We start from the raw sequence: 22,274 nt of genomic DNA, 5'->3' as shown, positions 1-22,274 counted from the left end.
GCATAAAAGTTGGGCACAACTGAGCAACTAAGAACAGAAGTATTTCCAAGGACCACATTCAGGAGATTTGGAACTCTTGCTTGACTCCCTCATGTTGACCATGTTGACTAGGCAGCAGATAGCAGCTGATTCATCTGTACAATTAACAAAGAATGTGTCATTCTGTTCTATACTTTTCTGTACTGTAAGAAGAGACTGTACAGAGCAGATGTCTGGACTTGTACAGGACTTTTGGTCCTTTAGAGGATTACAGTTGCACCATCAATGCTTGCCAGAGGTGGCAGGAAGGCGGCCCTGAAAGTTTGAGTCCAGACATGTCCAGTGTTTTAGGATATATCAGATGAGTAAGAATGCATTTACCCTTCACTATGTCTCCATAGAAAGTTGCTTTGGGTTTGGAGGTGCACACACGCACACACACACACACACACACACACACACACACACACACACCCTGCCGCCGAGACAGGTCAAGAGCTAGAAACCACAGGTAAGGGAGACGGAGAAAGAGGGAGAGAGAGACAGCAAGAGGACACGCAAGCTTCCCAACCCCCGGCCTCCACACCCTCCCCCCTCCACTCTGGGTATCCACCCGGCCCCAAGTCGACCCAACCCCACCCTCACCCACTGACACACTCACACACACTCTCACACACTCACCCTCTGGCCTGGGGGTGGAGGCTGGGTCTCGCCTTAGGTAGCCAGGCCGAAGGGGACCTTTGAGACCTCGGCTTCGAGGAAGTCTTGGGGTCCCCACGGGTGACCGCCAGCCCCAGGGCACCGTGTCCAGCCGGGCCCAGCCCAAAGCTGATGCCCCCTCCCTTGGGGAAGCTGCTTCTTCCGCGTGGCCTTCCTCTGAGGTGTGTCACGGGCTGTGCCAGTGTGTCTGTCTCAGATCCGATGCCATCCTCTCTCCCCTGTCTGTCTCCTGTTTGCGTGTCTCTCTGTCACTCGCTCTGTGTCTCCCTCTGTCTCTGCCTCCGTGTGTGTGTGTGTGTGTGTGTGTGTGTGTGCGCACGCGCACGCGTCTGTCTGTCTGTCTCTCTGTATCTCCCTCTCACAGTCCTGGAGTCTATCTCTGAACTTTCATCTCTTTCTGCCTCTGTCTCTCCTGACACCCGGTGGCCCATCCATTCCTCTGGCCTTGGCCTCTCACAGGTGCTATGGCTCTGGCTGACGAGGTTGCGATGGAGGGCTGTCGACTGTCTGTGTGTCTGTCCGTGTGCCTGCCTGTCGCTCGTCTGCTCTCGCAGGAAGGTTGTGTGCTTGTCCGGCGGCATGGGGGAAAGGTGGGGGCCTCGGTAGGGCAAAGGGGCGGGGCTGAGGCGCTCGGGTGGACCGCGCCTCCGTGGCTCCCAGTGGGTTTGGGCACCGGGCAGGTGTCGGGCAGGATGGGCGCTCAGGGCCCTGGCTGGGCTGCGCCTAGGCCCACAGGAGGCTCAGAGGCCCGAGGGCCGCGGCGGTCGGGCGGCGGCGGGGCCGAAAGCCAGACACCTCCGGGCCGCGTGGCCCTGGGCAGCGAACCGGATCGGGGGAGGCCCGGCTCACCGAGCGTGGCCGGGCCTGGAGAGGCCCAGGGTGGAGGGCGCCGAGACCTCCACGCCCCTCGGCCCACCCCCCAGGTCCCACACGCACGCACGCCCGGCATGCCGCTGGGGGTCCCGGAAGCCCTCCGGGCTGTCGAACCTGGCCAGGCGTTTGCTGGCCGCGGGGTGGCGGTGTTCGGGGGCGTGGCGGCATTGGCCGGCCAGAGTCTGGTCGCGGGTCGTTCGGCTCAAGTACAGCTCGAGCCCCCGAGGTGCGGCCGGCTGGCCCGACCGGCAGGTCAGAGCGAAAGGGAGGCACAGCGCAGGGCTCTTAGGGCACCCGGCGGCAGCCGCCTCCTTCTACAGCCATACCACCCTGAACGCGCCTGATCTCGTCTGATCTCGAGGGCTCACATTTGATGGTGGTCTTGTCATCTCGTACCTCTTTCTCGTAAAGCTGGCAGCTGAGGGAATGAGGTAAGTGTAAAATTGAATAACAATAGACTGTGTGGAATCTGTGAATGTGGAGCTCTGTGAACCCGTAGGTCTAAGGAGAGACTGGCAGCTGCCGATGTGGAGTATCTGTCCCCATGACCGCGTTTACGTCATCAAATGTGCCATTGACCGCCCTCCCCCGACCCCGGGTGGCAGGGACCCCCACGTGGCAGCCCCCAGGCTCACTCTCTCCGGCTCATCCACCCTCTAGAAGTTTCCCCAGACCCTCAGTAGGAGTGGGCACTGCGGCGGGTGTGCGTTGTGTGTCCTCGTGCCCCATGTGACGTTGCACGACTAACCGTACTCCGTGTTTGCACCCTTCCTCCTGCGCTCATGGGACCAGGCAGCATGGCGGGAACGCAGGGGCTGGATTCTGCTACAGTCAGGACTTGCTCCTGATGTGCTTCGGGGTGAGTACAGGCCGGCCTGGTCCTGCGGGGGCACGGAGCCCATGCCCCAGGGAGTGGAGGGTCAGTGGGTCTCTGGAGGTTAGCCTGGGAGAACCGTCACAGCAGAGAACGTGACCTTGGCGCCCCACTGCCGCCGGAGTGGTCAGAGCATGGCCAAGGCCCCTCGCATAGGGATGCATGGGTATCCCCCCCACAGCGGCAGTGCTGCTGGCCATGCCCTGCATGCACGTTCTCGGAGGGTGCACGTTCTCGGAGGGAACAGGGCCCAGAGCGTCAGGGTTCACGAGGCTGCCCTGCCCTGGGCCTCTCCGTACGGAGGCCAGCGTTTCACACGGAGGTGCACTGGCATCTGGGGCTCGGCCACCGCTAAGGAGCCACCCTCCCTGCAGATGCTGCTCTGGGTGGTCCTCTGGTGGGTCCGGCCCTGGGGCCCAGCCCTGCTCGAGCAACTCTGAGGGCAGGAGGCTGTCTGCTCTGTCCTGTTCACATCTCAGCTAGAAAGCTGGATTGGGCTTTTGAGTTTTTTTTACCAGCAGCTTTTAGCTATATGTCAGAATAAAGTCAGCCACAGAGTTCTCTCCTTGATCTGCTTGGTCCTCCATGTTTCTCTGAATTCTCAAAGCAGCTGAAGCCCCAAATGGGGTGGGGGGTGGGGGTGTCAGGAGGGGCAGGGGCTGGGGCACCAGCTGCCAACCCAGGACTGACTTTTCTGTGTGTGTGTTTCCAGTTTACCTGCACGAATTCTCCAGATGTTTATACAGCATCCAGTATACAACAAAGACTACATTTTGAACTCGATGTAATCTTTACTCTGTTAATACTTGTTACATGGACCCGAAGATATTACAGGGTTTTTAATTAGTGAAAAATTCATGAATACCATAGAGAAAATATTTTAGAATTTAATGTTTCTGATATTTATGTAAACTTATGACTTCATTTATATAATTACTTCCTTTTTCTTGTATATTCAGGCTATGAATATCCTTTCAGATCAATTCATGTTCTGATACCTGATTTCAGTCTTTCAAATGAATGTACTGTAGTGCTTGTCTGTATAAATCCTATGAACAAACACAGGGCTTTTGTAAATGATGCATTTATTGTAATTATTCTTGTTTAATTTTTCAATGTTTAACCATGAGAGAAGGGGTTTTCCTGCGATTGTAAAATCATCATGACACGGTGTGCTTTATTATCCTTCCAGAATGTAACCAAGCTCTCCAACAATCACTCTGAAATAAGCAAACTTAATTTCAACCAATTGTTGTTGGATGTTAACGACTGGCCTAAACTGTACTTTTTCTAGCAAGAAATGCTTTTTGTCCACAGCGTGAAGTGATTTAAAAGTACTGGGTGTTAAATGTGAGCTTCTAATGAAATTTGGGCTGAAAGGATGCCTAGAAGAAGACTGAAAATCTCTCCTGTAATCCAGTCTCTGTGGACCTGGATCCCTCCTCTCTGGTGAGACTCTTTGGGGACCAATCGAGATGCCCTGCACCCGCTGCAGAGCCATCGAGCTGGACAGTGAAGGTGCCACTTCCCAGACAGACAGGGTAGTGTAGCTCTGACAAAGGCCTTATTTTTATGTAAATCATCTTTTTACATGATTGTAAACATGTTTAAAGAATGGACCTAGGCGTACATTTTTAGATTGTGATGACATAGCCATTCTGGATTGTATAAGTAGCAAATGTAATTTTTACTTTTTCAGCGGCACATTAAAAAAGCCAGCAAGAGATGCGTTCAGGTCACAGTGTGATATTTATTATGCAGCTGGTATCTTGGTAGACAGAGACAGCATGTCTCTTTACATGTGGGTTCCGCCTTTAATTTACTTGTACAATTCATTGTTATCATTCTATTTTCCTATTAATCTTTTGTGAACTTCCCAAATATGTGACAAAGTATGTACAGTCTACTTTTGAACTATTTTTATCACAGTATTATTTATTGCTTTCTTTCAATAAAGTACTGAAGCAAAATTTCCCAGGGCCAATAAAGAGTGCCGAGGGTAAGCTGTACTCTCACTGAGAACAGACCAGAGCTGGTAATGGGAGCCCGTGTCATCACACGAACATTGTGTTAAGAGAAACAGATGGATGCAATGGAAAGGCCAGAAGGCGGAAGCATAGGTGTCCCTAGAGGACGACCGACAGTGTGTTCATGCCCTTGGCTCCGGAGACAAGAGGCTCCATCACTTCAGCATCTGCGGGGACAGGGCCCCTCTGCTGCTGAGGTGTGGGCAGCGGGCCGAGGGTGGGAACAAAGTGCAGGTGTCGAGGCTCGCCATCGGTCACAGGTGGGGTGTCCGAGGGCAACCTTGACGGGGACCCAAATGATGCACCCTAGTCCAGCATCAGGTCCTCCCCCATCATCAGACCCTAGTCCAGCATCAGACCCCAGTCCAGCGTCACGGCCCTAGGCCAGCATCAGGCCCTCCCCGACCCTCAAACCCTCCCCCCACCTCCGACCCTTCCCCAGTACCAGGCCCCCCACCTCCAGTATGAGGTGTGGCAGCCCTACTTCTCTGATACTCCTGAGCACACTCAGGCAGCCCCAGAGCAGCAGGACAATAGCTCTGGCAGGAGGTGCATCTTTAGGAATCACCTGCGGAGCAGCAGCAGCTGGGCTTTGTTTCAGGTCAAGGAGAGACAAAGAAAAGGCACTTGTGCAGGAGGCAGTGGAGGCTGTGGGCACGTTCCCCCAGCTCTGCTTCCTCCCCGTAGGGGCTTTGCTCTCCTGCTCTCTCACAGGCCCCAGGGTGGTGTCCTTCCAGATTCACGGTCTCCTTGATATCTCAAGCCCAAGTCCTGAGTTGCATCCCAGTCCGGTGTGGCAGAGGGCTGGGAACACCCAAGCTCAAGGGCTGAAAAGATTCCAGGGGGACATCCGGGCCCCAGCAAGTGGCAGGGCAGGGGATGAGGGTGGCTGCCTACAGAGGGCCCCGGAGCAGCACTGGAAGGAGAGCAGTGATGCCTTAGCTCACTCGGGGACGCTGCCCGGCCTGGCACTCAGAGATGTTACTGCCAGCAGCTCTGGGGATACAGGAAGCCTGGTGAGTGACACCACGCCACCCAGGCCGTGTGGTGGGCACTGCTGACCATGTCCTCGGTTTTCATTCTGGTTCCAGCTGTCCCTCCAAGGCTGACGGGCTCCTCTTCCGAACGGCACAGACATTTTCTTTCTGTGGGTGAACGCATCCCTTGTTTCTGTTGGCGCTGTTGTTGCTCATCGTGTGTTTTCTTCTTTACAACCTGTGCTTGCTGCTCTTCCAGTTTAACTTAGGAGCAGCCCTCATTTTCTGCATTTCTAGTTGTCAGCATTCACTGGGGCTTTCCAGGTGGCGCTAGGGGTAAAGGTCCTGCCTGCCAATGCAATAGATAATGAGAGATGTGGGTTCGATCCCTGGGTTGAGAAGATGCCCTGGAAGAGAGCATGGCAACCCACTCCAGTCTTCTTGCCTGGAGAATCCCATGGACAGAGGAGCTAGTGGGCTACAGTTCCAGGGGTCGCAGAGTCAGACACGACTGAAACAGGTTAGCACACACTCAGGTTTTAGTTCAGTCGCTCAGTTGTGTCCGACTCTTGTCACTCCTTGGATTGCAGCACTCCAGGCTTTCCTGTCCTTCACTATCTCCTGGAGTTTGCTCCAACTCATGTCCATTGAATCATCATGCCATAGAGCCATCTCATTCCTGTTTCATCCACGAGAGAGGTGTCTGGGGCTCGGCAAAGTGCCTGGTCCCACTGGGTGGGTGTGAACCTGCCCTCACCGCTCCCTAACCACGTGACTGTCACTGTGTCTTCTGTAAATCGGGAGGGGGCAGCACCTGCTTGGTAAGGGGCACACACGGCATCTGGTACATAATCAATGCACCATCCATCTCAGCATTGTATTTACTACTAATAGGGATAGCATTTAATAATCTGCTCCTTTTTCTCTCTTGTCACTTAACTGTGCTCCAGACCACATCTGCTTTACTTACCCCTGTAAATCCCACACCCAGCACAAACGAGACTCAACACATTTGTGGCTGAAGAGGCAGGAACATACGCTGTCCTCAAGGAGAGGAAGCTGAGTGATATGGGGGCCTGATGATAACCCTGTGTGATGAGGGGACCCCAGGAGGACCTGTGTGGCTGTGGGGTGGGGTGGGGGGCATGGGCAGAACCCCTGATGAGCTCCTGGGGATGGGGAAGGTGGCAGGAAGGAGGGCGGGCTGTTCCTTGTGGGGTGTCCACAGATTGTACCTCACCCCTCACTGAGGAGCACTTAGGCCGTTTTCAAACACATGTCACTGTTAGGATGAAACAATCATCGCCCAGCTCCTACTCAATCAATTTCATAGAATATGTTTCTAGCACTGGAGTACAATCATCTGCTTTATTCATTCCATGCTCCGTTCATCCACCCATCCAGCCAGCCATCTGTTCATCCATCCACCACTCACTAATCAATCCATCCATCCACTCTTAATTCATCCATCCATCCAACCATCCACTCATTAACTCAGCCGATCATCTCAGACCCATTGAGAAGACAGATGCCTCCTCCACTCCTGCTCCCAGGAGGACCCCCAGCGTGATTGACAGGAGCCTCATGGGGACGACAGGGGAGACACGGAAGGGAGATGCCTGCAGGCCCTCCTCCCTCTGAACGGTGAAGCACCCACCTGGTCCTAACGCCTCCTTGCTGGGGTGTTCAGGCCGGCCCTTTTCCTTCTTGCGAAACAAGTGGCTGATGGAGGACTTGATGCCCTTCTTCTTTGGGGCTTTGTGCAGCGAGCCCTGGCTGCTGGTGCTGCTGCTGGGGTTATTCCCGGGGCTGTCCTGAGAGCCTGTGGAGCTTCGGGGAGAGAAAACGACCTTTAACTGGCACCCTTGTGCAAACACACACCCCTCCACAAGAGCTACTGATAGAAACGGGCACCCAGCAACACCCGCACCTCAACCTTGCAGCTGACAGTTGGAGTCTCCTTCACCAACCACACTCCACACGAGCAATGCAGGCTCGCGGCGTAAGACAACCGCACCGGGAAGCTGAGATTCTCTGCCTCGAGCTCTCCCGAGAGGAGGGCTTGACTCCAGGCCAGCTGGTGCAGAGGGCGCTCTGACCCTCCCTTAGGGTCGCTGCTCGGCAGGTGATGACGCTCCAGAAGACAAGCTCCCCTGCTCTGGGTAGGTCCCCCCGCCTCCCACAGGGTAACCGTCCGCAGCCGTGGCAGGTCACCGTGTAAGGCTGCTGGTCAGGTGACCACACGTGCCCCACATCGAGTGCTGCCTGGCTCAGGACGGGAGCTCAGCAAGTAGTGGTCTGAATGAGGACAGTGTCAGTCACAGGAGGGGACAGGGTCTCCTGAGAGGAGACCCCTGCAGAAAAGGGAGGGACCCTCAAGAGCGAACCCGAGAGGCACGGGGCCGTCAGCGTCAGGAACGTGCCCCAGGCCAGGCAGACCTCTACCAAGAGCAGGAAGAAAGCTCCCACAGGAGTCAATCTGTAGAGATGGACGTTTTCTAAAATCACTGAGGTCACTGAGCTCTTCTTCCCCAGCATCTGAAGTTCACCACTAAACACAGGCACCGAACTCAGTGGTATTCCTTTAAAATCATCCTTGCAACTCTTTCAAGACAAGAGGCGCAGGGCTCCTGAAACTGACGATGCACACACAGGTCGCTTACTTGTGGGCGTCCCTGAGGTCCTCATGGGTGGCTGTGCGCAGCGCCCCCGTGTGCAGGTGGCCCAGCTGAAGGGACCGCGGCCAGGCGAGGGTCGAGGTTTCACATTTGATGGAGGTCTTGTCATCTCCTACCTCTTCCCGTATAGCTGGCAGCTGAGGGAGTGAGGTAAGTGTCAAATTGGCTAACAATAGACTGTTCTGAAAAAGGCAATCACATAGGCTTTACATTATAACCAGAAACTTATTTGAAGATCTATTAGCTATGCTTTCCCCCAAGTACAAAAAAAACCCTTGTTATAGCTTAATTCCATCTTAAAGGACTGTCTTGTTCAAAAAATGCGGGGCTATGGGGCAGTGAGAGCATCTGACTGAGTGCAGAGACCCCGGACGGGAGCCTCCCTGCAGCCGGCCTCGGCCCTCCCTGGAATCCAGCGACCAGATGGCCCTGCGGGGCAGGACAGCAGAGCGATGCTGGCACCATGAATCCTGCACGGCATGAACTGCCCTGATGAAAGGACTGTGCTCATCACCAGATGCTGCTCAGAAGCACCACAGCTAGAGTACAAAACCTCTCAGCAAAGGCGTCCAGACCTTTCTGTTTGAAGGAGAAAAAGACACAGCTTGTGCCACCATCCAAGATCATTTGTAGTGATGATGCAGGTTACTGGAAGCCATGACAACAACAGAAACACAGAAAAGGTACCTAACCCCTCCACGCGAACACCATGTGCCTGGATCGTATTTCTCGGTAACATACAGACTGGGGACTACCCACTGAAGTACTTACACGCAGTTCGAGTGTCATTCGCTCACAGTGGTTTCCATAAGGCACCCCCAGGTCTTCACTAAGAGATGATCTTGTATCACCCTAGAGCAGTGGGAAGTTCAAAAGGGAGGAGATATATGGGTACCTATGGCTGATTCATGTTGAGGTTTGACAGAAAAGAAAATTCTGTAAAGCAATTATCTTTCAGTTAAAAAATAAACTAATCAAAAAAAAAAAAAAGAAGAAGAAGAAGATGATCTCTCTTGGACTCCCAGCGTTTCCGCTGGTCCTGGGTGTGAGGAAAGGAAAGACAGTGTGGGAACAGATTAACCCTGCAGGGTCCAAACAGGTCTCACTGATACATTTCGGTGTGTGGTTAAACCAGGGGAGGTTTTAGGAAACATGCATGGCATGTATTGTTATAAACAATGAGTGCGTTGTTTTGACCAACTAACCTGTGCCTCTTTGGTGGGATTCTGTAAGGAATACTGATCCCATGCAGCCCCACAGGAGCTTGGTGACAACAAAGTAACTTAGTGCAAAATACAGCTGAACTCATTTAACAGCAGCTGGATAAACTGGGCTCCCTCCCCTGAGCTCTAACAAGAAACCTCAGACAACAGAAGGCTACAAAGGCTAGAAATTTTCCACATGGAACTGAACAGGGATCAATCTCAAAGTCAAGTAAAAAGAAGCATTTATAAAAATCAGAAACAACAATGAACAGAGCAGGGAAGTGACACACCTGGGTTGACTATGGACTTAGTGGAGACAAACACCTGCCTCAGAGTCAGGGCCCAGGCCAGCCCCTTCCCCCGGGCCTCCTCCTGAGGAAGGCCTCTGGGTCTGCAGCCCGGCTGCCCTCCCCCAGGATGGGAGCTGCCCCACTGGTGCCACATGTGGCTAGGAAGGGCAGTGCCGTGTCCTCGCTGAACAGGAGAGCAAAGCAGGCCACAGAGCAGGCGAGCGGCACACCCAGGTCACCAACCCCAGGGGGACGGTGCTGCTCTGCTGTGCCCAGCAGAAGGTCTCCTGGGCACTGAGCTGCCTGAACTGGAGCACGGCCACCCCAGTCCTGCGGGAAGGCCCAGGAGTGCTCGGTCAGCGGGCTGGGAGCAGGAGAGGGACAAGGAAGGCCAGCCCTTGGGGCACTGGACTCCAACAACAGGGGCTCATCCAAGTGACCCAAGGGGATAGGCAGAGAGCTCCCTCCTGATGCTCCCTCCATCAGGGATGCCGTGATGGACACGAGAGCCTCTAGAGGAAAGCGGGCTGGACAGCACCATGGTTAAGTGTCCAGGCTCTGATCAGACCAGTCTGCACCACGCTGCTGGGTGTGAGAGCCTGGGCAGGGTGCCCGGCCTCGCTAAGCCTCAGTGTCTATGTCTGCTGAATGGGGATAGCAGCAGCCTGGACCTCACCTGGGGATGAGATGACAGACTCGGAGAGCATGTGCCCAGCACACAGAGTCTCCTGCACACTGCTACCCACCATCATTAAATTGGCTTCCCGCAAATCTAACATCTATGGCTCTGATTCAGTCATTTCTTACATGAAAACACTAAACAGAAATTCCATGGTGGTCCAAAGGTTAAGACTTGGCAGTTTCACTGCCGGCACACTGGTCTGATCCCTGCTTGGGCAACTAAGATCCCATAAGCTGTGCAGCATGGCCAAAAACATGAGTACAGAAATTTTTTAAAATAAGAAATAATACTATGTCTATTATAAACAAGCATGAGATGATCAGAAGGCAAACAAGTGGGAGAAAGGCAAACTGTTACAACTGTCCCAACGAATGACCTATTTCCAACAAAACCATCAGCACATTTTAAGTGGTGGGTGAGTTTCATCACTTCCATTAAAACATCAATTATTCACCAGGACATAACCACACAGTGTTCATTCACGTTAAATGATAAGGACTCTTTAATACTTCACAGAGAAACAAAGGCGTGCTACATTACTAAATAGTTTACCTTTCGACACTGCTTCCTTAAATCACTAGGCTGATAGATGCATGCAAAGAAATGAAGAGAAACCAGATTTATTGCGACTTTGAAGCTAAAATTTCAAGAATTCATAGAGGCAAATACAGTAAAGCAAAAATGATGGCAAACATGTAAGTGACATGAAGATTTAGAGAACATGTGACTGGAAACAGAACATGTTTTTTGACCACAGAAGTTAAATAAGCTATTCAAGATTTACTAGAGAAACAGTATAAATTATAACTCAGGAAGATACCATTCTATTACAACATCATGATTTATTAAAGCATAGCATTCTGTACAACAAAGGGCCTTAACAGGTGTCTATTCTCAGCCAAATTTCTCTATAAGTTAGTTTCTCTTAATCAAAAACATGTTATACTTTAAATTATTAATTTAACTGATGAGGAAGTTACCATAATATCTATTTTAACATTGAAAAAATCTAACCACCTCCTGGATATTAATGTAAAATCCTGACATAGAATTTGATTTAAAACTTCTCACAATAAATTCATTAAAGCAAGTTCCCTGTGAAAATATGTAAGAATGAAAGCTAGCATAATAGCAGGTGCAGTCTTTACATTTTATTAACCATAGAAGATACTTTCTTAACGAGTCTATTAGAGACATTAACTGTGCAAAAGCTGATGAGATTTACAGTCTTAAATACAAGCACCAAGACAGAAAAGATATTGTGTCAGTTCAGTTCAGTTCAGTTCAGTTGCTCAGTCGTGTCCGACTCTTTGTGACCCCATGAATCGCAGCATGCCAGGACCCCCTGTCCATCACCAACTCTTGGAGTTCACCCAAACTCATGTCCATTGAGTTGGTGATGCCATCCAGCCATTCATCCTCTGTCGTCCCCTTCTCCTCCTTCCCCCAATTCCTCCCAGCATGAGAGTCTTTTCCAGTGCGTCAACTCTTCACTTGAGGTGGCCAAAGTGCTGGAGTTTCAGCTTTAGCATCAGTCCTTCCAATGAACACCCAGGACTGATCTCCTTTAGAATGGACTGGTTGCATCTCCTTGCAGTCCAAGGGACTCACTCTCAAGAGTCTTCTCCAACAGCACAGCTCAAAAGCATCAATTCTTTGATGCTCATCTTTCTTCACTGTCCAACTTTCATATCCATACATGACAACTGGAAAAACCATAGCCTTGACTAAATGGACCTTTTGTGGCAAAGTAATGTCTCTGCTTTTGAATACGCTATCTATGTTGGTCATAACTTTGCTTCCAAGGAGTAAGCGCCTTTTAATTTCATGGCTGCAGTCACCATCTGCAGTGATTTTGGAGCCCCCAAAAAATAAAGTCTGACACTGTTTCCCCATCTATTTCCTATGAAGTGATGGGACCAGATACCATGATCTTAGTTTTCTGAATGGTGAGCTTTAAGCCAACTTTTTCACTCTCCTCTTTCACTTTCATCAAGAGGCTTTCTAGTTCCTCTCACTTTCTGCCTTAAGGGTGATGTCATCTGCATATCTAAAAGTCCATTAATTCTACACTTAAGAGGATCATTTCTTTATGTAAGCACAATCTCATTTATGAATTACACATGATATGTAGTTTAGGATCCATCTACATATATTATGCTTATACCTGCATGCTGCTGCTGCTAAGTCGCTTCAGTCGTGTCCGACTCTGTGCGACCCCATGGACTGCAGCCTACCAGGTTCCTCCGTCCATGGGATTGTCCAGGCAAGAGTACTGGAGTGGGTTGCCATTGCCTTCTCCTGTAACTGCACAGTGATACACCAATTCGACTTACTGCTATGGGGGGAAAACACCATTTAATGAGACATGAAGACAAAGCACAAACCCGACTAAGGGGACACATGCTGTGGACCACAGAACGGCTATGACCAGAGGAAGTTGGGGGACGGGGGAGTGGAGATGGATAGGTAAACGACAGCCTCGGGGGCTGGTGGGGGATCTGGATTCATGACGACTAAGCAGACAACAGGATGAGAGAGGGAATCAAAAGCAATGATGAAAGCAGACACACTGTCAGAGAACTCCAACAGCAGGGAAAACATACAGAACTGTTCTTTTCCAAATATTTGGAAAGAAATCAAGCATGAATCCGCAGAGAAATCATCAAAGAATTTTAAATATCAACTAATTAGCCAATGATGCAAATTATAAAAACAGTGTCACAAGACAACAAAATGGACTAGTTACCACTTCACAGGCCGCTAAAATGATTCACGGTTAATTTAATTATAAGCTGACTAACAATGCAGCTAACATGAAATGGGTGGTAACAGAAAAAAGAGACAATACAAGTCCAGTTACAAAGCAGAATGTTGCACACGTGATTTCATGGGGTAAACAGCAATACACTCACAACACCTAAGCTAAACACGCAAGAAAGCTGGAACATGTGCTTTAGAGCCGCACACTCTGTCACCAAAAGCCCTAGGTCGTCATCCCAGTTTTAGACTTGGAAAAGTGAGGCAGCCCGACGTCTTCCCTGGGGCCCTGGGGCCCTGGGGCCCTGGGCTTTTAACCTGGTTTCACACGCAGAGCTGGACTGAGCACGTGGCCAGGTCCATCAGTAAGCAGACCAGTGTAGATTTTTGGTTTTGTTCCCACCGCATGCCCTGCACCCTGCAGCCAGGCATCCCCAATGGAGAATGTGCTGTACGGCTTTCCCATGCCATGAGAGCTGCCTATGGCTACTTTCACGAAGCTGTCTGCTCCCTGAGAACAGAAACTTCCCTGCAGCTGCTGTGCCCAGCACAGGCCAGGTGCAACGTTACAGAGGCAGGCTCTGGCTGAGTTCATGATGACGTGCTAAGTAGTGGTCCAAATATCAAGACTAATTTGTCACTGTGCCATTGTGGAATGATTAAAGACTAGGCAGTTTAAAAACTTTTAGACCTCTGAGCGTAGCAAATGTACCTGATTTTCTTCTGGGTATAAAGAGAAAAAACAAAAAACAAACAGAAAACAGCGTGCTGGGGGAGGGATGCGGCAGGGAGGAGGCAGACACATACCAGAGTCATGATGCCCAGCTGGTCTCCCTCCTGCGCCAGGCTGTGCCGCCTCCTTCTGGGCTTGGGCAGGGGCGGGCAGGAGCCAGCATGCGAGGAGGTGGGAAGCAGGTTGAGGGAGCTCACTGATTTAAAACGACGGAGGCTGCCTAAGCTCCCCCTGCCCTCCCTGCTCTCAGTCTCCTCGGCCCACTGCTCCGTGTTCTCCTTCTCTTCTTCGATCAACCTAAAATAGAATAAAATGCATCACCTGCCTTTGTCAGCAGAGGAACCTGTCTGGACAATAAATTTGGGCTGGCATTCTGTGTCATGATTAGCAAATTCCAGAAACAGTTGCTCAATGAACATCTCAGCCAAAAGGTTCTACGTTTCCTCTTTTGAATATTCTCAAACTTAGAATAACTTAGCGTTGAGTCTTACAAACTGGCCCTGATCATTCACGCTTGATTTCATTTATTTACTCTAACATTCTAAAGGGGCTCTGGTGGCAACTCTCTTTCCTGTGAAGAGATACCTCAAGTTGACAACCCTTACCTCCCCTGCTCTCAGGGCAGAGATGCACGTCAGTGCCTCAAGTCTTTTCCACTGGGAATCAGGAACTCTGTATAATCAAAACAGCAATTCTCAAACAAGCTGCAGTTTCTAAATACAAGTCTCCAGACCAGATGAAGTGCTGAGTTGATCTTTTTTTTTTTTTTTTTTTTAAAGGTTGTATATATACAAACGCATCACTTGATGAAGTTCTCCACCAGTTTTGTCTGAGTTTCTGGATTCATGTCAATGTGGTGCATTAACCTAGAATTCAGTTTCTGCTCTTCTCCCCTAATGTGTGGTGGATGTTTTTATATAGCAGTTTAAATACACGATTATGCAAATAAAATGATTTTCAAATTACAACACAAGATTCTTACAGGAAGTAAACTCTCCAGCTTCACTTCTACTCATACATCTGGAAAGTTTTTCACTGTTGATAACAACTTGATGGATAGAATTGACCATTTACATCAAGTCAACTTGTCGAATAAGGAAAAATCACTTTTACCTGACAACTTGCTGTAAAAATAAAAATATTAATCTATAACCGTTCCATACTTCCTGCAGGGACATGGAAAGACCATCTTTCTGAGCTCATCTGTGCTCAAACACGGCCCACAAAGCTGTCTGTCTTGGCGTCAAATGGGCAGGTGACACCACTTGCGTTTGCTGGTTGTCCCGTACACTCCTTGCCTTTCCCCCGGAGCATCCCGCTCGGCCGACAGGAACGGGCACCTCGGCCTGGGCTGACGTGGCGAGAACAGTCTGAGCAGCAGCTCTGCCTGGTCCTGTGCAGGGTCACCGGCCTGCGGCCACTCTGAACGTGGACTCGGGACACGGGCATAGCTGTGAGGGTGTGGCACCAGGCAGGCCTCAGGGCCCCCAGCCACCTGGCTGCACCCAGACCCAGGGCCCCCTGCTCACCACGAGGGAGGCCTTTGGATTCTATCTTGTTTTGAAAATTGTTATAACTGCCAAGACGGTGTCTAAAGAAAACATCTTAAATATACTGATGAGATGAGAAAAACTCAAACACATGTCCTTGGACCACTGTCTTACAACAAGCCAATCTTCACACTGCATTAAGTTAAAAAGAAAAATGCAGATCTGAGTGGGAATTTGCCAACCCCAAAACCCCAGCTTTCACCGGGTGGCTTTTCACCAGAACATGGGGGGCTCTGAGGGACACAGAAGGGTCCACGGGCCGCAGGGGACACCGCCTCGGCACCTCACCCACCTTGGTGCTCAGAGCTGAAGGGGGACACCCCATAACGCCTCCTGCCGCCCCCACAGAGTGTGGAAACCACACCATGGATAGAACGCCCCGGCTGACCGAGCTCTGTAATCAAGGGCCATCTCAAAACTGAAAATTCTTGACACAGACCTGAGGTCAGGTTTCTTACTATGGAACACTCAGACGTCCCTAGGAGAAGACAGCTCCTCAGAGAAACCGAGTTTCTGGTGCTGAGTTAAGGATCACCCACCGGATCTCTTCATTGATGACGTCCAGCTGCTCCTGCATCATCACGGTCAGAGTCTTGGCATTGGCCTGCCTGCTGGGCGACAGCTGAGTGGCCGAGCTGAAGAGGGTGACCCTGTCGCCCTCGTCGTCAGACACGCCCTCGTCACTCTCAAATGCCTGGGCCACGTCGGCCAGCATGCTGGCTTGCTGCGTGTGCTCGCAGTCCTGCTCCTTTGGGGTCTGCACCTGGGCACGAGAGGACCACGTCTCATCAGCGACATTCAGGGCAGCTCAAGTCTATCAGGAACTGAACCCAATTTTACATGGAAGCCCTGACTCTGGATAAATGGGCCATGCTCATGAGACACTGCCATCTCTTAAGCGAACAGGACTCAAGAAACAGGCAGGGGAAGAATCCAGTTCCTAGATGGCCTGGTGACACTCAGGTCTCAGCGTGGACGGCAGGCAATCCTATGAGGTTATTCACAAGGGTGGGCTGATGGAGTCAGAGACAGAAACTGAAAATTACAAAAATACATCCATGCCTCCATCAGCCAGGCTGGAGGAAAATAAGAAAAAAGAACCTTTCAGCTCGGCAGCCGCTGGGTCCCTATCAGCGGTCATCACTGGTACCAGTTCACCAGAGTGTGCCGTCCTCCCAGGCTCCCAGACCTCCATTTCCCAGGCTGGTCTGAACACCCACAGACAGGAGCGTGCAGGGGCAGCCAGGAGACGGGAGGGCCAGCCCCTCCGCGGCTCTCCTCTCGGGACACAGGCCCTTGGGCTGTTCTGGGGGATGGCTCCTCGCACCGCAAGGGTGGCTCTGTCATCAGAGACACATGGGATAGTGCTTGCAGGGCCCCGTGCCGCCCTCCCGCTCTCACACCTCACACCCTTGTCTCTGAAAACATCCCCCCTGCCACACTGTCACCCAGGTCCTGCCTTCTTTCCCAGACATGACCTCAAAGGAACTGAGGGGCAGCCTCGAGGTGCTGGCTTGCTGGCTCCCTACCCCTGTGGCCAGGGCCCTGGCCTCCTGTGTTCATCACGACCCCGCCCCAGGGCTGGGCTACCCCCTTCGCTGGCTCCAGGACCACCTGCCATCATTCCTGCTCTGCTCCAGCGAACCAGCTGCCTATGGGTTCACCCCCATCAGCCCAGTCGGCATGTCCTCTCCCTTCTCTCGCCTTCCAATCGCACAAGGGGAACCAGCAGATTCCTCCTCCAGGGCTCCCTGCAGCGCCCACTGCGGGTCTCTGAAAGCTCCTTGGGAGTGGCCTCTATGGTCCCCCTCCCCGCCAGGTCTCCACTTCTCTGCCAGCAGGCGGTGAGCCCCGCCCTGCAGGGCAATTCCCCGGGGGCTCGAGGAACCCATGTTACCAAGCCCCTTCCCTTCCTTGCCCTCCCCCACGCCCCCCCCCCTGCCCCCCCAGCATGTCTCTCCCTGGGCTCCAGGCCCTGCCTTCCCTTGGGGTTATTCCTCAGTCCCTTGTGCCCCTTCTCAACCTTGGAATGCAGGATGCCCCATACCTCTACCCTTGCACCCCATCTCTCTCCACCGGCACCCACCTGGTGACTTTACTGTGCTCGTGCCTTTAAATGCCATCTGTATGCCCACGACCCCAAGTCCACCCTGAGCTGAATGAGTTCTCTCCCGGATGCAGGCCGCAACACTCAGCTGTTCTCCTGACACGTCCCCGGGACACCCAATGGGCTCGTCCACCTCAACAGGGCTGAGGCCCGGCTCTTAGCTCCCTGCCCCGGCAGCCCTCCTCACCTCAGGAAACAGGCTCTGGCCTCGAGCTGCTCAGGCCTGAGCCCAGGCTCCTCCCTGATGTGGCCCTGCTCTCTCCCTTGTCCCTGCTGGTTGACATGACCCTTTTTCTTTCTCCAAGTGGCTACTTCTCTTCCTGCCTCCTGGTCTCTGGTTCAAGGTCACCCTCCTGGTGTCACCTCACTGGCCACCCTGTTTACACACGATCGTCCATCGTCCTTGGACAACTCAGGCACTCTGGTCTCCTTTCCCTGCTCATTACTGTTCAACAGGCTGCCGGGTTTAAAAAGGGGTCCACAAATTCTTCCATCCTCCTCCCTTCAAGAGGCAGAAGGGGCAACTCCTGCTCAGCCCCTGAGCGAGGCAGGACTTTGCAGCTCACTCTCGCAAACAGAAGTAAAGGTGTGCGGCCTCGAGACCAGGGCGTGAAAGGCCCCGGGCTAAACCCCACGCTCTCGCTCTCAGAGGGTATTCCAAGGAAAGCCAGGCCATGGGAAAGCCACACGGCAGGGACCTCCGCCTGTCCCCAGCAGCCAGGTGAGTCTGAAAGCCTGCCATCCAGCCCTGGGGGGCCTTCCCTTGCCCTCAGGAGGCCGTGAACCAGGCCCGCCTGCTACAATGCACAGGCACTGGGGACTGTGAGGCTCCCTGGGAAGTCACTAAGCTTTGCAATGATTCGTTACGTAGCAGTGGATAAAGGACACACACGGTTTTTAATTCACTGCTGGAGTCCTACTTCTGACCATGTCTGGCCCAAACTAACTGCTCACTGAATGTGGAAGCTCAAAATACAGACATGTATGAACAAATACACGACATGAATGAGGCGAAAAGATAAAGGCACTTAAACTCCCAATGAGAATTCTTCTCACTATAAGCTGATGGATATGTGTATCCATTTACTCGTAGGACGATTTCAAAACTGTGCTAATTAGTACCATACTGGGCCTCACAGTAGGCCACAAATAATCAAAATTGGTTAAGGAAAAAAAGCATGCCTTCAAAGTAAACTCTTAGCCAGAAAAAGGAAAATGGGAAGACGTAAAGCAATCTATCAGCGCTTTGCTCCAAACCCACCTCAGGACCACGGTGTGAGGGGGCAGGTGCCTCACAAGGTGCCCACCAGGGACGGGAAGGGGGCAGCGGGGTCCTTGCCTCAGATGGCTCATCGTGCAGCGCTGCCAGCCGGCCTTTCTGGGGGCACCGCAGCACCGCCCCGTTGCCCAAGGAGTCTGCTGGCCGGTCCGCCACAGGGAACCTGAGGTCCGGGGCGCTGCCCAAGTGGGGTCGGCTGAAACACACGGGGAAGAAGAGTGCTGTTAGAAGAAAAGAGAGCTCACTCTGTCAGACGAGCCAAAGCCTGTCCATTTGGAAGATCGGCAATTTCACAGCAAAAGGGCCCCCGGGAGGGCACTGCCCTCCTGGCTCCAATAGCAACAGGCCGCCCGCTGCTCTGCAGACACTCAGGGCTCATCCCCAGCAGCTGGAAAACTCCCGTATGTGGGGAAGGCAGTGCTGACGCGAGGGTGTGGAGCTGACTAGGACAGGATCGGCTGTCTGGGGTTGGGGCGTCCAGGGTCCCCCTGGAGCCCGCTCTCAGGTCCCAGGGCAGGGCGTGCACCTGCTCTGCTTTCCCCTTGGCACGCCACCTCCCCTTTGGCCCACGCCTGCTCTGACCTCCCTCTCACACGGGAAGTCTGTGGATCACAATCACCGGTCTGCCTGGAACACTGTCTGCACCGCTCTCAGTGTTTTTAAAGGCGCCTCAGACAACCCGCAGCAGAAAAGCCTCGGACCCACAGCTCGGAGCTGAGCAGCATTGGTGTCTCCCATTAAAGCAGAGGTGAGCGTGTCACCAGAGTCTGGGCTGAACAAGGCCCAGCACAGATGCTCAGGCCCTGAGCACTAAGGCCTGGGCCTGCAGGTGCCAGGAGCTCACTCAGCAGGGGCCTGCTGGGAGGCAGGGCAGCCCCGCCTTGACTGTGAGCTGCCTGCACTGCAGGACCACCCGGGCTCTGCTCAGTCTTGTCTCTTGGACGAGGGTGGTGCCTTCATGTGCAGGATTCCGTAAACCCAGGAGACAGGGCCTTCCTCCGAGGACAGGACACCCCATATGTCTGCAGAGTGGCCAGGGCCAACCACCAGCTCAGCCTACTCAGGGTCACAGGCTGCTCTGCTCGACGGTTTTGCGAACACTGTGCTGCACAGGAGATGGAAGTCTGGAATCTCCCGGAGCCACACCTGTCTTCCCTCCCATCTCCCCTCCCTCCTGACAGAACTGTTCCCTTCTCTGCTCCACTTCCACTCAAGGGCCTGGGGCTAGAGCACACTTGGGAACTGAGTGGGGGGGGGGTACCACACAGTCCCGCTGTGGACTGGGGACCCTCGAGGGTCCTCTGAGGGCCACAGAGGCCTCCGGGTTGGGTCGACCCCCAACCATCACCTCCCAGTCCCCTCGCGGGGTGCAGCCTCCATCTCTCTCCCCCTCCTCACCCGAAGCTCTTTCCTCCGGGAGAAGGTCTCAGAGACAAGGTGACCAATTCCTCTGAGAGGTCCCACCAAATACGCCATGCCTGCCCTGCCTGTGAGCCAGTTTTCAGTCCCCACTCCCTCCCTCCTGAGGCAGCACAGTGCCCCCCACCCAGCCCACACTGCCCACAAGCCCCACTCTGAGGCCCCACCTGTGCTGCTAAGTCACTGCTGTGACCCCTCCAGAGCTGCCTCCTGGAGACACCCCTCACTCGCACCAGCCGCTGTGGCCCACTGTCTTCAGAGCACAGCGGCTCCTCCTGCCCCACGGCTGCTTCCTCTTCTCGTCTCTCACTCTCACTGACACACACGGGACTGGTGACCAGGCCCGAGGCTTCTCCATCTGAAGCCCCCAATTGTGTCAGGCCTCGGTTCCTGGCACCAGGTCCCTCCTCGTTACCCAAAAACCCCCAAGAGGAGGAGGACGTGTCCACCTCCTCTTCCTCCACTGTCTATGCAGTCCTCCTCACACTCACCTCGTCCACCCCGGGAGCACGGGTTCCCCACCTCTGACAGCCCCAGCCCCTCACCCTGGAGGAGCTCTGCCACCAAGTCCGGCCACGTCCCCTCCTGTTCTGCAGGGCACGTGCTCTCCTTGAACTCCACCCGCCGTGGTTTCAGACACAGGACCAGTTTCTGGCTCTGCCTTTGTCTCAAATGACATCTCCTTTTCTCTAGAAGAAGGCTGGGTGGGGGCTCTGGACTGCGAGGATCCCCTAAGCACACAAACACAGAAATATGCGTATGGGCTCCAAACTGTCTCCTAAGTCAGGATTCAAGCAGTAGTCCATTTCCTACAGATGAATGAATGTCACCAGTAAGCACTTAATAACCTTTGCTAAAGTTTATCTCTCACTTGTGACCATTTTCCGTGAAGAAGCCAAAGAAACATTTAAATACTTAATAAGAATTACCGCCCCTATAACAATGAGGAAGAAAAAATCAGGATGCTCATTAATCTGCTCTCCTCATTCACAAGCCAGGTGATTCCTCCCACCGCAGTCAAAAGACTACAGGTCATTAACCTTCTGCGACTCTTCAGAAACATCAGTGTCACAGTCTGTCAGGCCCCTCAGATGAATACGCCCAAATATCAACTGGTCGGCCCCCTACTTCCAAACCTCTGCCTGTGGTTTTGAGTGTTGTCAATCCTGTGACGACCACTCCGTGGTACCAAGTTTGACCCTAAGGAACGATGCTTGTCTCTTCCCTCTCGCTGGCCACGAAGCTACAGGCTCCTTGAGGTGCGACCAGGAGCAACACCCAGTCATACTGTCCACACACCAGACAGGCCCTTGTCACACTCGACAGCGCTGAGGGGAGCTGCCTGGGGGAGCAGCCTACCTGTGGTGGAAGGGAGCCCCTCTCAGTCTCGTCTGGTCCACTTCGGCTCTCAGGGTTTCCAGGTTTAGAATCAGCTGGTCCTACGAAACAGCAAATGACACAGCCTGCACCGCTTGCTTTCTGGATGTAAAGTGACTTGCACCAAAATGTGCAGAACAGGTTACATCAGTAGGTATCAACTCCCAACACTGTAATTCTGAGAAAATGTTCTCTAAGAGTCCCTAGCAAATAGAAACACTCAGAACAATATTAACCCTTATAAACCATAATGAAGAGGAAGTTCCATCTCAGGTGTAGAAAAGGTTTCTCTGGAGGAAACATGGCAAGCCATTAACAACGATGAAGTCTGTAGAGAGAAGCTAGACTTCAGGCGGGGGTTTCGGGTCAGGGGGACACGACTCACTCTATTGCCCTCCCTCCTCTCACTGCTTTAAACTGTCTCCATGGAGCTCACCTGCATTCCTCACATTCATTCCTCTACAGCCCACTTCACTTGCTCATGGGGTAAAACAAGTCAAACGGGCCAAGTCTGTGAGTCACTCAACTCAACCTAGAAGCTCTGTGCTGTCGGCCACGGCAGTCATTCGCCTCGTGCAGCCCCTGAGCACGTGAGACAGGCTGGTGCAAAGCCCGATGTGGAAATCACACAGAGGATTTCAAGACTCGTGGTGAAAGAAGGACGTCGAGTAGCCCGTTGGTTTTTAGGAAATTTTAGATTGTGTAGGTGGCTCATATTATCTTTCTGACGCACAGCACAGTCCC

The 22,274-nt window shown here is 52.7% G+C and overlaps 1 protein-coding gene across 2 annotated transcripts; it reads right to left on the bottom strand.

Annotated features, from left to right (window-relative positions):
* Positions 1-4,953: 4,953 nt before the first annotated feature.
* LOC139179362 (liprin-alpha-1-like) lies at positions 4,954-22,261 on the bottom strand. 2 transcript variants are annotated; one of them, XM_070778606.1, is made up of 8 exons: positions 21,513-22,261; positions 18,717-18,930; positions 15,888-16,111; positions 13,873-14,095; positions 8,900-8,980; positions 8,114-8,265; positions 7,108-7,280; positions 4,954-5,799 (listed from the first exon to the last, which is right to left on the bottom strand). In XM_070778606.1, exons 3-8 carry the CDS (start codon positions 16,061-16,063, stop codon positions 5,744-5,746), a joined length of 861 nt encoding a protein of 286 aa, XP_070634707.1. In that variant the 5' UTR covers positions 16,064-16,111; positions 18,717-18,930; positions 21,513-22,261; the 3' UTR covers positions 4,954-5,743. The 2 variants fall into 2 exon arrangements, with proteins under 2 accessions (XP_070634707.1, XP_070634708.1); XM_070778607.1 differs by lacking the exons at positions 18,717-18,930; positions 21,513-22,261 and having other exon boundaries at positions 15,888-17,217.
* Positions 22,262-22,274: the final 13 nt, after the last annotated feature.

The sequence above is a fragment of the Bos indicus genome, chromosome 24 (genome assembly GCF_029378745.1).
Source record: "Bos indicus isolate NIAB-ARS_2022 breed Sahiwal x Tharparkar chromosome 24, NIAB-ARS_B.indTharparkar_mat_pri_1.0, whole genome shotgun sequence".
In the NCBI taxonomy this organism is placed as follows: Eukaryota; Metazoa; Chordata; class Mammalia; order Artiodactyla; family Bovidae; genus Bos; species Bos indicus.
The sequence above is the reverse complement of the archived record's forward strand: the minus strand, read 5'-3'. Positions and strand labels throughout refer to the sequence as shown.